Raw genomic sequence first — 16,831 nt, forward strand, 5'->3', positions numbered from 1 at the left:
ACCAGAGTAAGAATGAAGGATGACTCATTCTCTGTACTTGGGAGGTTAGATTGATGTGACAGGTTAACTAGTAAGGAACCCCAGGAAAAAGGGTGAATTTGTTTGGGAGAGCTGGAGTTTGAAGGGCCCCTGAGGAATGTCTAATGGGCAGTTGGGAATATGGGGCTGGGTTGACTTATGGATGCCTGGGTGAGAATGGGTGTCTTTGATGATTGGCACCTACCTCTGATCAAATAATAATTACCATGATTCAGGTTACAATTGCTGAACAGGAACTTAAAAATACACCAATAATTTAATACATGTTATCTCATAAGGGACAGTTCAGGGCTCTAGATACGATTTGGGGAATCACTGATAATAAATGACACATACCAAATGCTTTTTATATACCAGGCTTGGGCACAGTGTCTCATTGTGAGGCATTGTCTGCATCTGTGTGAAAGATGCTATCATTACTTCCATTATAAAGGAAAAGAAACTGAGGTTTGGAGAAGTTAAATTTGCCAGAGTTTGAACCCTGGGTCTCTTGGCTCTTGAAACTCAGCTCTTAAGCACTTTATTATATTTTCTCATTAGGAGAGGGATAATGGAAAGCTCCTGTGAAATCACTTAAAGATATTGTGTGAGATGGAGGGAGAAATGAAAAGGTACAACCCCATAAAGGGACAACTACATTGCAAGAGGAGGCAGGGATGAAGACAGAAAAAGTAGGAAGGGATCCAGCAGAGCATGAGTGCAGAGAGGGCTGAGCTGACAAAAGTTATGGAGGGTATAGTCAAATACTGGGAAATTCAGAACGCTGGTCAAGAAGGATGAGGCCCTTAGGTGGCTGTGAACCATTAGGTGAACAGTGTTAGCTCTCTGGGTGCATGCTCTGAAGTCCAAGACAAGCAATTGTTAGAGAGTGAATATTAGGTATTCTTTCAAGAAGTTTGAGGATGGATATTTAGAGAAGGAGATAGTGAATGGAGCAAGGTTGGTCCTGGTGTAGCAGAAGGGGATCAGTCAAAAATGAGAGAGGTAGGGTTTGGTCTAGAAATGGAGGTAAGAGAAAAGGGAGTGAGGATAGAATAAATGAAAGTGTGGAGCAATCTGATCTCATGTTGACCTCCCAGGGGATGGAACCAAGACCTTGAACTTCAAGGTCATCCAGTTCATGTATATATCAGACCTGGCCATGGGTTGAAAACACAGGGTGCTTAGTAAAAATATAGATTGCTTTACTCTACCCAAGGCTTGAAGAATTAGAACCTACCCTGGGGGTGGGTCTAAGAAATTGTATGCTTAGCAAACTTCCTCAGGAGATTCTTTTGAAGCCATCCCATCCCTGGCCCCAAGAAGACATTTAGGAGTTGCTGGTGTAGTGTGCACACTTCGTTCTACATAGAAAGAAACTGAGGCACACAGGCATAAAAAAGTTCAAAGAGAAGTGGGAACGAGGCCCCAGATAGGACTCTCTTCTGGCTCTCAAATCAGAGCTCTTTCCCCTACATTGCACTATTTTATTAAAGACAAAGCTGAGCCATGTTAGAACTTAACATTTTTTCTGGGTCCTCAGTTGATCAAGGACATAAAGAAGTTGTAGGGGGAATTGCTGTTTTCAGTACAAGTTCAGCAGAAGGAACAGAGGAAGGCAGGGGAATGAAGCAAAGCTCATTTTCACTCACAAATGCCGTTGTTAGGAGGAAAGAAATTGGATGCAGTTGATTTCAAAGTCAACATCTTTCGTGAGGCATTAGCCGATTTGTTTTATCTCTCATGCCCACGCTGTTCACAGCCTCGAATCAGTTGTAGGCTGGCAGTCTGGGGATAAAGGCAAAGGACAAAAAATGGATTTTCATGATTCTTCTCACAATAGCATTATATTCTACCAACCGTACAAATGATATTTTTTCATTAATAAAGCTGGGATTGAATCTGTGTAATTCTAGCATCTAACAGCTCACCTTCAGAAAGGTCAATCAAATAAAAACAAAGGGAGTTGCCAAGCTTTAAGAGAAGTATGTTTGTGGTAAAGCAAACAAAGGGAAAAAGAAGTAAGGTGTCTATTTCAGCCACTGAAATAGACCATGGGGCCAGTCTTAAGATGGGGCCTCATTGACGGATAACCCAGTGAGCTGGGTGACCACTCTGCACACCAAAATGTTCCTCCGACACTGATCTAGGCCCTGGAGAGATCTTTGGTGTCACAGGGGGAAGAGTAATGACATACCTCAGCAGGTTCTGTGATGAGGCAAGGTATCGGTTCTCCCACTGTGAACAAGTCATTGACTGAAGCCACCAACGCCCTTTGGCATGGCCGCCTGTTGAACTCTGGGGTGCTCAGCAGCCCAGCAGAGGGGGGCAGACATGGAAGGTGGCATCAGATGACATTGCTCTAACATTGTGAAGAGTTTTCAATCAATAAGAATCGTGCCTCAGATAAATCTCACTGGCTCTGATACTGCCACTGCTTGACTAGTGACCATTACTAGCTGTGCAGTCCTGGGCAAGAGATGGGACCTCCCTAAGTTTCAGTTGCCTCCTCTTTCAAGCACTCTGCTGAAGTTTACTTCCCTCGGTAGATTTATTTTGAAGTTCAAGAGTGATAATGTGAAAGTGTTTTGTGTACTTTCAGCTGCTTACATTGTGCTCATTATCATCATCATCAATAATAGTTAGAAATATATAGTTATTTATATATTAATATTATTACAAATTATAACAATTATATTATTAATATTAAAATATTAAAGTAATAGTTAGAAAGATCTCCTTTCCAAAAACTGCACCCATCAAAGCAGCAAAAAGGTTAGGGTTCCATTCCAAATGGATTTCTTCCTGTTTTGCCGCAAAATAGCAAGATCATTCACTCTCCACCACTGAACTTTCTATGGCAACTGTATGTGAGCATTTGCCATATTTTCCAAAGACTGTAGAGCTCAGAGGATAAGAGTTTGGCCTCTGCAGGTAGATAATCCTGGGTCTGAGATTTGCTCTTTCCTTTCCTAGCTACATGACTTGGGCAAGTCACCTGACATCTCTAGGCCACAGGATTCTCACTGGGCAGTGAGAAAACCAACGGTGTCTATTGCAAAGCATTTTCTTTAAAAAAAAATTTTTTTTAAGGTTTACTTATTTTTGAGAGAGAAAGAGAGAAAGGGAGACAGAGACTCTGAAGCAGGCTCCACACAGTCAGTGCAGAGTCCAGTGCAGGGCTTGAACTCACAAGCCGTGAGATCATGACCTGAGCTGAAATCAAGAGTTGGGTGCTTAACCGACTGAGCCACCAGGTGCCTGACTGCAGAGCATTTTCTGAGCTCAAACATGGAAGTGCTTTGACATGGAAGTACTTTGCATTGTGTCTGGCATGCAATATAGTTAAGTGCTTGGTATATGGTATCCACTTATTATTATTGTTGTTGTTAGCATTTCTGAGGTTCCTTGGTAAAGTGAGGACTTTGCCACCTCCCTCAACCAAAATCAATCAGCTGGTGTAGGAAGAGCATTGCCCTGCAGAGAGGAGTCCAGGGTTGGGGGGGGGCGGGGATGGTGGATTAGGGATGAGGTCTTAACTCTGTTTCACTTCATATTGGCACGTGAGAGTAGTGACTTGAGGTGACAACTCTGGGCTCTCATAATGATGACGACATTTTTGTTGGTGGGGCATCCTTGGAGGCAGTGGAAGTTTGACGCAAAGTTTGGAACTCAGTGACTTAAAAAAATATATATATATGATATAAAATTTATATCACATATATATAAATATATAATATGTGATATTAATATATAAAAATATATAGATATATATGTGATATAAAATTTATATCATATATACAATATATATATACTTTTTTGAGAGAGAGAGAGTGAGCAGGGGAGGGGCAGAGAGAGAGAGGGTGGGGGGAGTAGAGGATCTGAAGCTGGCTCCATGTTGACAGCAACGAGCCCAATGTGGGGCTGGAACTCAGAAATTGTGAGGTCATGACCTGAGCTGAAGTCAGATGTTCAACCAACTGAACCACCCAGGTGCCCCGGAACTCAGTGACTCTTAAATAATGGTGTTCTAGAGTTTCCTTCTGTTAACTCATCTGCATGAAATGTGAAGTCATCTTACCATTCCTTCTTTATGAACCACATTGGGTGCCAACCCAATTTACTGTCTGTTCCCTTTCAAAATTAAAAAAAAAAAAAAAAGTCCTTACCCAATTTTGCCCTTGGTGCTAAGGAACACCTGACTCACATATGGAATGATTGATTTATTTCAGCGTATGGTGCTCTTTTGATCATTGCACATATTAAAAACATTCAGAGGTCTCCAAAATTTTAAAGCAAGTATGTGAATTGAAGAAAGTTGTGTTTCTGTTTTCAAAAGCCGTTTTGAAATTCCAGATCTGCATTAGTGCTGCCAGGCAAGTACAAAAAATATGGGTCCTAGTCACTTCCTTCGTTACTCATTACTATGAAACCCTGAATGAGTGAAACTGTCTCTAGAATTTAGTTTTTCCTTAAAAAGGGGGGGATCAGAGGAGATAATTTCGAATTCTTTTCAAATCTAAAATACTCTCAGAAGGATCTTTTTTATCTTGCCTTTGAATTTTTAAGGCCATACCACCAGTGGTCCAGAAGGGGGCAGCATAAGCCAGATGCTACCTATGGAAGAACACCTGAAGGCTTGAAGTTGTCACTTTTAAAGTCCTAGGATTGTGCTAAGATCGTATCATTGAGTTGACTTATATCAGAACTAAATTTGCTTTAAAAGTACTTACAGATGAGTCCTGTGTCTATGAATTTAATGAGTCAAATTACTTAGTTATCAGTTTTTAAACAGACCCACTGAGAATATAGAGTGCTTTTATTTCCAGTTGATTTCTGGCATGTAGCCCACTGGCTAGAGTTTGTACTTTCAAATAGGATGCTAATATGCTCTTTTTCTTTCCTCTCAGAGTGGTTATAATCATGATTTTTTTGAGTCATTCAGAGTTGAGTTCAAATTTCCTTTTATTATCTGTGCTACCTTGAAAGAGTGATTTAAACTTATTCAGCCTCAGTTTATGTCTGTAGAATGGATGGTATAAGCATTAAGTGAGATAATTTATATGAAGTGCTTATCGCTCTGCCAGGCATACTGTAGTGCTCAATAAGTTGACTTTTACAGGGAGTTCCAAGTAATTTTGAAGCAAATTTCCACCAGTGGGATGGCAAAAGGGGTGATGTTCAAAATGGATTTTGAAAGATTTTCTTAACTCAAAATTCAATGCCATTCCAGATCTGCACATAGCATGTAGTTTTATTTCAGTGAGTAAATTCGAATCCACTACCTTAGGCATAACCATCTTGAGGGGAAGTCTCATCACTCTAGGGTCTGAAGGTCTGAAGGTTTTAGCATTAAAATTGTGCTCTGATATAACACATTTAATTCCCTGACTCCATGGGTGTTGTTTTTGCATCCGGGGACTAACTATACCAGAAGTCAGCAAACTCTTCTGTAAAGGGCCAGACTGTACATATTTTCGGTCCTACCAGCCATGCTGGTGGTCTCAACTACTCCGCTCTGCCCTTGTAGTACAAAAGCAGCCCCAGATAACACATGAACAAATGGGCACTTCAATAAAACTTTACTGATGGGCATTCAATATGAATTGCCTGTAGTTTGTATGTGTTATGAGTTATTCTTCTTTTGATTTTTCCCCAATAAAAAAATATTAAAATGATTCCTAGCTCTCAGGCTGTACAAAAACAGGCAGCAGGTTGGATTCAACCTCATCCAGATACAGGACACATTCTTTAGAAAGGGCAGATGTGAGTCTCCTTCAACAGAGCTCTTCCAGTATATGCAATGAATACTGCTTCCTATCCTACTAGATGATAAAAGAAAAGGCAATATTTTTATGTTGTGGTTTTAACATTTACACTTTATATTTTTATGTTATAAAATAAATACATGCTCTTGTAAAAGAAAACAGCAAAACACTGTAAAGTGAAATGTCCTTGTATTCTAAAAATTCTTCCCAAGCCCTCACCCCAAATGACCAAGATGAAGAAATAATTACCATAACAGTTTGGGCTATATCTTTTCAGATCATTTTTTTTTTCTCACGACAGAGTAACGTCTATCATTTTTTTCACACAAAAAATTTTACAAAATCATTTTTAAACGTACTTTAAAATGTATTCAACATTTTTTTCAATAAATCTTTATTACAAAGCCACTATGCATGTATTAGTTTGAACCATATGAAATGCTGATATTTAAACCACTTTTTAAAAGCTTTTTATTTTGAAACAGTTTTAGACTCAACACAAACTTGCAAAAATAGTACAGAGAAATCTATATGTTCCTCCAGTTTCCCGCTCCCCCCCCCCCCCACAAACATCTTACATAACTGTAGCACGTGGTCAAAGTAGGAAATGGACATTGGCATGATGCAATTAACAAGTCTACAAACTCTACTTGGATTTCACCAGTTTTTACATGCATTCATTATCTAAAAGCAAACAAACAAACCATTTTTGATATAGAAAAGTCTCTCTGCCTATTTATAAGTCCATATTCTTGCTCTAGAGACTTATGTGTATTACATATATATGTATATTATGTACATATTACATACACACATATAATATGTAATATACATATATATAACATGTAATATACATACATACATAATACACACATATTCCATACATATATAATATGTAATATACACACATGATATATAATATGTAATATACACATATATATGATATATAATATATAATATACATACATATATATGTGTGTGTGTGTGTGTGTGTGTGTGTGTGTATATATCTCCTGAACATCTTTGTACACCAGTACTCGTATCTAGGGGGGGTGTCTTTTACTAAGAGCATCACTGAGTTCTTTTTCAGCTGTGAGTTGATGTGTTTCTAACAGTGATCTTCAAAGTTTCACTTAGAAGGTCACTGTGGCAGTGCTTCAGCGAAACCTTGAGAGTTTGCTCTTGACTCAGGCATCTTGGAGAGTTTTCAGGAATTAACATATGATATATATTTTACAGTTAAAATTTTCTCATTTGAGAAAATCTAGAAATTATAAAAAAGTACTAATTAAAAAATTTTTAATTGCCTATAATATTTCCATTCAATGTCAGATGTATCTAGTCTTTCAGTATTTCTTTTCAGTTTTCCTTGTGAAGCAAGAGGTATGCATGTGTTTGTTGTATGTTCTTAAGTATTTACATACTGATTTTCTATACTAAGCATAGCTTTACATCCTTTTTAAAAAATTACCATGAAAAATAATCATTTTCTCAGGTCATTCAAATTCTTTTTTACAAAGGCATCCAGAAATTTAAAGGTTGAAAAGGACATAGGAGATTGGTTGGGGCAATATCAGCATTTTGGGATGAGTAAACTGTGGCTCAGAGAGAGAAAATATCATGCCCAAGGCCACACAGCCAGGAAACCTGGGGTAGATACATATTCAGAGATGGCAGTGCAGCGTTGGGGAGACCCAGGTGTGTTCTCACAGTGCTCCAAGGTCTGGGGTGGAATCCCACAGGAATTCCACTTTGCCAGAGTACCCATAAGCCAATTTACTGATTTACAATGACAACTCTGCCAAGACTGTCCATATTTTCATATTTTTTTTTAATATAAATGCATTCTCACCCTGTAGGGAAGTCTAATATTAATCAGAAGTGTCAGTGAGTCCATAGACCTGGGAAAAGTGTGGTTAAGTTGAAGATTCTTTTATCGTTGTTATTACCTGGTGATGAATTTCTTTTAGGTAGATAACCATACATATATGGTGAAAGTACAAAGCGTGCAAAAACATTTTAAATGAGAGTCAGTCTTCCTGTCATCCCTTGTGCCCGTCCCCAGAGCCGCTGTTCCTGTGGAAGACCTTAGTGATCACTGTGTCTCTTTTGAATTCCCAAGGATGCTGTAAAAATTTACCAGAAATGTAGTGGCATAGACCAACACAAATTTATTGTCTTATTGTGCAGGAGGTCAGAAGTCCTAAAATTGAGGTGTCAGCAGGGCCATGTTCTCTCTGAAGGCTCTAAGGGAAGATCCCTTCTCGTCTCTTCCAGCTTCTGGCGCCTCAGAGATTCCTTGGCTTGAAGCCACATGCCTTCAATCTCTGCCCATCTTTTTTTTTTTTTTTTTAATTTTTTTAATTTATTTTTGAGACAGAGAGAGACAGAGCATGAATAGGGGAGGGTCAGAGAGAGAGGGAGACACAGAATCTGAAACAGGCTCCAGGCTCTGAGCTGTCAGCACAGAACCCGACGCGGGGCTCAAACTCACGGACTGTGAGATCATGACCTGAGCCGAAGTCGGCCGCTTAACCGACTGAGCCACCCAGGCGCCCCTCTCTGCCCATCTTTACGTGGCCTTCCCTGTGTGTCCCTCTGTGTCTTCTTCTCTCCTTACGAGGATGCCTGCCATTGGATTTAAGACCTATCCTAAATCTAGGATGGTTTCATCTCAATATCTTTAAACTAATTACATCTGCAAAGATGCCCTATTTCTAAAAGGTCACAGTCTGAGGTTCTGAGTACACATAATTTTGAGGAAGACCATACTTAATCTACCACAGTTCCCCTCTCACAGAATTGCTTTTCTTGCAAGTTCTGGGGGGCTCCTGCCTTTGCCTGAATGTGCTTGTGTAAGAGGTCAGGGTCTTGAGAGTGGAAGGACCAAGGTAGCACAGAAAACACAGAAGTGAGTAGTCTTCACTTGCCTACCCCATCCCCTAGCTGTTAGCGTCACTGTGTTTCATGGGGAACAAATGTCGCCAGCCATTTATTCGGTGTCTAACTCTATCTAACACTGGGTTTGGAGTGCCTCCATTGGGCCTTTTGGCAATTTCTAAAGAAGAGAAGGAAGATGAGGAGGAGGAGGAGAAGGAGAAGGAGGAGAAGGAGGAGTATTGTTTGGTATCACTCAGCAGTGTTTGTGTTTACAAAACGTCTCTCCCATTAGACAATTCCAACGTAAAATACAGATTAGCTGTGACAAAACTGACCTGGGATGGCTTTTCTCTTTGATGGTTTCAATTTCCAGCTTATCCATCACAAATGATTGTAATACTATAGGATTTTGACAAAACAGGGGTAGGAGATTTGAATTCTTACCTGCAATTTCCATCTCTAGGGGATAATAGCAGAGAGAAAAACAACAATAACTGAGTTGTAGGATATGAAAACATGCTGAATTTTCTCCTCAGAGTTTATGCTCCTAGGCATTCAACAGGTCACTTTTCCTGTCGAAGAAATAAACTCTTGTACCAAATTATGAGCCTTAGAAAACCCATCATGTTTTTTCTTATGCCTTGAGTGCAAGGAAGGCTGGGAGAAACAATGATCAATTTCAGTAATTATTGGCCTAGATTTTTATTATATTCAGGCCTCGTCTATGTGTGGCTTTATGTTCTGTTTCTATCAGCAGGTTTTGTTGCACATGTGATTTTGCATTCTTCCTTGGCATTTTCTCCTGGCCTGGATTCCTTGACACAGTTCTCACTTTCTACTCTCTGCCATTTGTTTCTTCTGCTTCCTTCTCCCTCACCTTCTCTGCCCACCTTTTAAGTGCTGGGGTTTCTTAGGATTCCTGCTCTTCTCTCTCTGGACACGCAGACCTTGGATTTCTTATATGCTCTGAGGATTTTAACTCTCCTTGGAGACCGATGACTCCCAAATCAGTATCTCCAACTCCAACTTTTCCTGAGTTTGATTCAGATTTCAATCTGCCAACTGCACGTTAGGCCAGTGTTGTGTGTGTGTGTCCCTCAGGTGCCTTCCTCACCGACTATAAATTTGAACTCCTCATCCTTTTCACCGAGATGGACACTTCTGCTCTGCTTCTTCTGTGCCCAGTCTTAGCAGACAGCTGGGCAATGGCCCAGAGTCTCAAGAAGGAATCTGCAAATTATCTAAGACTTGTTTCTTTCTCACCCTCACGTTCAATGTCCTCGAACGTCCTTCCTCTTGATCTCCCTGCTAAGCATTTGTGGAATCTGTCTCTCTCCCTTTGTTTCTACTGGCTCTGAATTTCGGACCTGGGACCAGATGATAACTGATCATCTCATCTGGTTATTTCCTTATCCTCTTAACTAGACCATAACAAGCTTAAGATGTTTCCATAGTTTCCCACTGCCTACAGCATTAAACGGAGACTTACCAGCATGACTGGTTCCTGCCCATCTCTGTGTCATCCTCTGCCACTCCACATTCCTCATTTTCTACCTTCACAGCCTCTTGCCATACCACTTGGAACCACACTGTTCCATGCTTCATGGCTTTGCTGATGCTGCTCTACCTAAAAGGCCCTTACTATCTTTCATTGCTAATTCTTACCCAACCTTAACTCAGTTCAGGTGTTACTCATTCAACAAACACTTATTGAGCAACGAGTGTGTGCCAGGCAGTGTTGGGGTCCCATTGTTGAGCAGGCAGAGGGACACTGTCCTCATGGAGCTTAATTCTAGAAGTTCTCACTGAACTATGATGGTAGGCTACATGCCTCTCCCTGTGCCTGCCCTCATCAGCAACCTTCCATGGTCCATCATTACCTTGGCCCGTGGGGCCACTGGTCTTCCTTCTGTAATGTACTGTAAATTTCATGATGGTGGGGCCATGCCATGTTCATCTTAGCATTCTTAGTGCCTGGAATAGTACTTAGTGTTTGGTAGATTCTCAGTATGTTTTCCTTGATGAACTCAACTATTGTTTATAACATAAAAACATCCATGTCTCATGAGACCTTCACCTTCTGGAGAACACTTACCCTTGGTCCTCCAGAACAGGTCAGCCATCCTTGTGATATGCCCCTACATCTTGCATTATTTATTCCCAGAATTTTGCACAATTAGGACATTATTTTTTCAACCACTCACTTTTTTTTGTTGTTGTTGTTGTTTCAATTTGATTTCCTGAGGGCGCCTGGGTGGCTCAGTCGGCTAAGCATTTAAATTCGGCTCAGGGCATGATCTCACAGTGAGTTCGAGCCCCTCATCAAACTCAGTGCTGACAGTTCAGAGCTTGGAGCCTGCTTCAGATTCTGCATCTGCCTCTCTTTCTCCCCCCACCCCACCTCAAGCTCTGTCTCTCTCAACAATAAAACAAAAAATTAGAAAAAAATTGTTTAAAAAAATTTGGTTTTCCACCTTAAGTTGTAAATTTCATCAGCCAGGTTGATGGTCAGGCTAGCACAGTACATGGCCTATAATAAATGCATAATAGATATTTGTTAACTAATGGATTGGCACATTTTTTGGCTGGATAAAAATCCTGAATGTGTTGCTGGGACCTACAGAAAATGTAGACCCAATTGCCTGCTGACCTAATGCCCCACTCTACCCATCTATAAAATGGAGATGTTCCTGTGGCATAATGTTGGATAGCAGCTGAGTATCAGATAAAACCATCTCAAAACAAATGTGTTGTAAATAAATTATACAAAAAGAAAAGATGGGATTGAAAGATTAAACACATCAACTAAAATTCCAGATGAGGTTTGAAATGCCTATTTCAGGATGTGGTATTTTATTCCTCCACAGAAAATATAAACATTTCCCCTCACTTTTCCTCCCCAGAATCTGAGACAGCAATGGTTGTGCAGAATGAAGCTCAATCAGAAGAGGTAAAATTTTTGTGAAGTATTTGAAGCATGTGACTTCCATTTTTAAAATCCACAATAGAGGTTTGCAGAAATGAACTGGGGAGGACAGATCTATCTAAGCAGCAACGGTTGTGAGTTAGCTGAGGAATCTGTAGACTTGTGCTCTTGGCAGAACTAACTTTCATATTGTTACTTCTATATGTGCAGATGCTTTGGAAACCAATAAGAAAAAAACCATACAAAAACATGGAAAGATCAATATGTGTTCCTTCTGCATGGCCCAGGGTTAGTGACATCCTGCAGAATCAACCCTTGCCACCGGCATATTTCTTATTTGCTGACCGTGACTTTCATTAATTTTTATCATCACAAAAGTGGTTCAAGCTGCATCAAGTAAAAACTGTCAGCAGCATAGACACCTATAAGGGAAAAGGGAAAAGCGTCCCCATCCCTTCTTTCTTCCTTCCCTTCTCCCTCTGCAGAGAGAGATTGTTGTCCCTCCTTGCTGCTGTGTTGGAGAAAGGGACAGGAAGGTGAGGCAATGGAGCATGACCTGGGCAGCAGAGGTGGCATTGAGCCCCTACTAGAACTAGGTGCTGCCTGCAGAGCAAAACTCCTCAAATGATTTGGTGTCAGAAGTCCTGTACACTCATAAAAATTAAAACAAAGTTAAAGTGATGTTAATTAATTCATTTAAAAGCAAAGAAAGCAAATCCATTACTTGTTGACCTAAATAACGTTTTATGAAAAATAACTCTATTTTCCCTGAACGAAAATATATTAGCGAGAGAAGTGGCATTAGTGGCATTGTTTGACATTTCTGCAAATCTCATTAATGTCTGGCTTGCTAGGAGACAGAAAGATACTCTTATCTGCTTGCATATTCTATCATCGGAATGGTGACAGTAGTCCATTACTTGTCACGTAACCTCTGGGAAACCCTACCTTCCATCTTGTGAGAGAATGACAGTGAAAAGGGCAAATAATGTCTCATGAAAATCGTTTTGATCTCATGGGTCCCCTGGCTACACTTTGAGAACCACTGCTGTCAAAAAGTTGAAATTGAGTTCCATTTCCCTCTTCTATCTTGTTGCCTCTGGAGGTCTAAGTCAGCTGAGGTCCTGAGCTGCACAGAACTGGGAAGAACTCAAAGGATTTAGGTGGTAGCCAACGAAGAGACTTGACCATGGAGAACACAGGGCTCACAGCACAGTTCTTTCCTATCTTCAGACCCCTGAGCCCCACAGCTCATATGCCTGATGTCGGAGATTTTTGGAGATTATTTTTAAAAACTTCTGATTTGTAAGGCTGCCTTGTCTTGATCTTGAGACATGTCAGGCAAAATGGGGTGAGAAGCAGTGAGGCTGCTGATGGAGGGAAGATATGATTGGGACTGGAAGCTGTGTGAGTATGAAGTTCAGAAACGAGTGGCCCCCTCACCTTCCCTGTGTCTCACCAGGTAAAAATGGTCATCAACCCTGACCTGCTAATGATCATTGCTCCCTCCGTGGGATTTGTGCTGTTGGTGTTGCTTGTGGCATTTTTCCTTCGAGGTAAGGAGGGCAGGCCCAGGTGGGACGGAGCCCTCAGAGCTGTGGAGGCTCCAGGAGGGCCTGAGAGTGAACAGATTCTGCTTTCTGCCCCTGTCTCCATCCCCCAGAGTCCTCTTTCCATCCGGTCCCTATCCTGGTCAAGGGAAACTCATTCTCCCTAAGATGCTAAAGCCTTCATGTATCATCTTCCTGATGGAGTTTATATTTTGGAAAAAAAAAAAAAAAAGAGTACTTTCATTTACTGGATGCATAACCTGTGACAGTTCTGATGCTATGCTCTTGATGTGCCTCTTTTCTCCCTCATTACTGCCTTAAGTGGAAAGTGCTATTATTATCATTGTCTGGGGTGGAGGAAGTCATGGCCTGGCCTCCTCCTCTGACTAGGACTGCCCCAGGAAGAAAGCCATGAAGGATCTTGGCCTTATTATCTCCTTAAAGCAAGTTTTCCTTACCTGGGTTCCACAGAGAGACCTCGGGGGAAAGTGAATCCCTTGAAATCATGTGTAAAGGTACCTGCATGTTGATATCTGCATTTTTCAAGGGGCAGCGTCCATAATTGTTATTAGATTCTCCAGCCGGTCTGTGACCTTGCACCCCTCCTTCCCACCACCACTCCTCACTTTCAAAACAATAGTTTTGAAACACAGCAAAAAGGAGTCATGAAACAGGGTTTTAAGTTGTCATGCAAAGTATAGGCATGTGGCATCTCGTCCTGTTGTAAAATGGGGGAAAACTGTTCTGTAGTCATCAACAGAAACTGTTTCGAGGTGGTAGATAAGGAGATAAGACTGGTAACCATCTCAACTGGTTTGAGCAGCAGTAGCAAAACTTGTACATTTCAGCACCTGTCCCTAGTGAACACCGCCAAAGGGAATTGGAAACTCAGTGGAAGCCTGTCTTCAGCCTTCATGCAAAGCCCTCGTAAAGGCAGAGGCCATTGGTCCTCATACAGTTTTGGAAATTCTGAGTATGTCTCATAAGGAAGTGTTTTAAAACTTGAGTGAGTGCTTGAATTATGAGTGGGCAGTGACTTAAAAATGAAGCGGCTTAACACTATTGCCCACACATGGGAACAACTGTGTAAGTGATGGGCACTGCCTCGGGACCCATAGAGGCAGTCAGTAGATCTGGGAAAAGGAATGCATTTTCCTGCCTAAACCAGTCCCTAAATTCTCACCTTTGGTCCACCTCTGCTCTTGGGAAGGCAGCTCCTGGCTTAACCCAGCATTTCACATGTCCTAACACAGCTACTCTGCTTATACCATGGCCTTGTCTTTTCAGGGAAAGTCATGAAAACCAATTGTTTCCAGAAACACACAAGGTAATTCATCTTGCATGACTGATTGTCGTAATGATTGTACAAGCTGTTACAAATGATTAGATACTACTCAGTGGTTTAATGACTTGTTCTTGTGTTCTGATGAAATACAGGGTTGGAGAAATGTGGCATTAGAGGTGAAAAAGATGTGGGATTTAGCTCACATTAACCTCTGTCCTGGTTAACACTGTGTTATGTTTGTCCGAAATATAAATACAAAGGCAGGTTGCATTAATAGAAGCATGGCATGCAAAAGAGAGAAGGTGATATGTCACTTTCCTCTGTGTTCAGAATTTTTTGTTCAACTCTGGGCAATTCATTTTAAAAGGACGTTGTTAAACAGGAGTTTCCAGAGAAGAGAGCTGGCAGTGGGGAAAATGAAAACATGTAGAATATCATTCCTGGGATTTGGTGCCTCTGCCCAATTAGATCATTGTAACAGTTTTGTTTTTTTTTTTAATAGTCTGAAGAGTCTCTGGAAAGAGATTTTGAATATCTGTCCTGTTTTATAGCTTTTTGGGAAAGAAATGAAAAGATCTGGTGTCAACTGATGAAGACTGTGCTTTCATTAACAATTACGTCAATACCAAAATATCAATTAACAAATAAATATTAACAAGTGGGGAAACTGGGGCTTAGCAAGGTGACTTTCCAAGGTCATAAACACATTTAGATCACAATTTTATATTTTGCCAATATAGAAACTTTTAATTCCCTTATTAGAATAGATTTGCAAAAGCCCTTTATCTCCTGAAGCCTCAGTTTTCCCATATGTGAATGGAGAGGCTTGGACCGGATGGAGTTTGAGCTCTTTTAACTGTAACAGCCATGGTTAGTGGCCTTGTGATTTAGCAGCATCCGTTTATTCCTGGTCCTGGTGTTTCCCATTTTCAGCCTCTCTTTTCTCTTTACAGGCTTGACAATGTTGGAGAGTGTAAAAACACCTCTGAAGATATGCAGCAAGGAGGGGAAGTTGAAGATGGTCTTTTCACACTCTAACGGGCCACCTTTTCTTAGGATTGAGGATGGGGGCATCATGTGGGAATTGTCAAAATAAGTCCTAGAATGTTTTGTTTTTAAAGCCCCATCTATTCCATTGGTGTCATCCATTCAGTCTCGCATTAATTTCACAAGTGCAAGGTATTTTAGAGACCAAACCTTCCCTGCCAGGTGCTTTAATCTCCTCTGTAGCATCAGGCTAAGGGATCTTCCAGACTATGCTTGAATAATTTCAGTGATGGTGAGCTCACTACCACACCTAAAGGAGATCATTCAATCTCAGGGCAGTTCTGAGACAGAAATATTTAAAACAAAGCTGTCTCCAGAAAGCACCTGCCTGGCAGTCCTAGTTGAATTTACTGTGTTTACCCAGAACATGTATAATCTCTCTCCTCTCTGGCAGCGCTCCAGATATTGGAAGGAGAGCTTCATGTCTCTCCAAAGTACCTTGCTCCTGGGACATGATTTCTAGTCCCTTCTCTACTCTAGTTGCCTTTGCCTTGTATGCATTTGTATCTCTCTCTTTATGCCCAGCTTACGGAGTTCAGTGCCCCACTCCAGGTATGGTATGAGCAGCCCTGGGTCTCATCAATAATTCAGGAAGTAATGTGGAACCACACCATAATTTCGGCTCACCCCCTGTTTTGTTTTGTTTTTTTAAAGAGAAGATTCTCCCTTAAGGAGTGCTCTGCAGTGGTGGGTGTGTGGTCGCACAGAGTCAGGAGTTTCCTGCAACAGGAGGCAAAGGTCCAGGTGGAGGTGGTTGTCAGAGACCTCATTTAAGCTGGAATTTCCCTGGACTCGTACAGCAACTTCCAAGCTGCCTCCCAATCTATACCCCTTCCCTTCTCGATTGGTTCTCCATGCTGTGGCAGAGATATCCTTTTCTAAATACAGATCGTAGATTCCTGTCTCCTGACTTCTACTTTTGGCATAGAGAAAGCATGTGGGCTCTGCCTGAGGCTGGGTGGCTGGGTGGCCGGGACTTCAGAGGCTAGGCAGCGACATAGATGAGTGAGGCAAGGGGAAGTGCTGGGCCATTACAAAGTGGAATGTGTCTGTGTCCACTTGAAGACATTAACACTCCAACTTAGAATAATGACCTGGCCAAGCAACACATGGCCATGGGCTAGAGGAAGGCAACTGGTCTGAGACTCCAAAGTCCAGGGGGTAGGGTGGGGTTTTGCCAAATGATGACTTAATAAATATACAATTCTTATGCTGAGACTTCCTGATCAGAAGAGATTGTTGATCTAGTTTTTCCTCTCTCTCCCTCTCTGTGCAATCAGGATGAATTGGTAGCCACCTACAAATAACTTCCTAGTATCTTGGGCCCAGGAGAGAGAATCACTTCCCTTACAGAGCT

The 16,831-nt window shown here is 41.2% G+C and overlaps 1 protein-coding gene across 7 annotated transcripts in view; it reads left to right on the forward strand.

Annotated features, from left to right (window-relative positions):
• TIMD4 (T cell immunoglobulin and mucin domain containing 4) overlaps positions 1 to 16,376 on the forward strand; it is a 39,552-nt gene extending 23,176 nt beyond the window's left edge. For 6 of the 7 annotated variants that reach the window (XM_049647919.1, XM_049647920.1, XM_049647921.1 and 3 more), the window contains 4 exons: positions 11,570 to 11,616; positions 13,055 to 13,148; positions 14,430 to 14,469; positions 15,381 to 16,376. In XM_049647919.1, coding sequence (XP_049503876.1) covers positions 11,570 to 11,616; positions 13,055 to 13,148; positions 14,430 to 14,469; positions 15,381 to 15,465 — 266 coding nt within the window. In that variant the 3' untranslated portion in view covers positions 15,466 to 16,376. Of the gene's footprint in view, positions 1 to 4,587; positions 4,758 to 11,569; positions 11,617 to 13,054; positions 13,149 to 14,429; positions 14,470 to 15,380 lie in introns of those variants that run through there. The other variant, XM_049647924.1, reaches the window with a different exon arrangement.
• The last annotated feature ends 455 nt before the right edge of the window (positions 16,377 to 16,831 follow it).

This window comes from Panthera uncia (assembly GCF_023721935.1).
Source record: "Panthera uncia isolate 11264 chromosome A1 unlocalized genomic scaffold, Puncia_PCG_1.0 HiC_scaffold_17, whole genome shotgun sequence".
In the NCBI taxonomy this organism is placed as follows: Eukaryota; Metazoa; Chordata; class Mammalia; order Carnivora; family Felidae; genus Panthera; species Panthera uncia.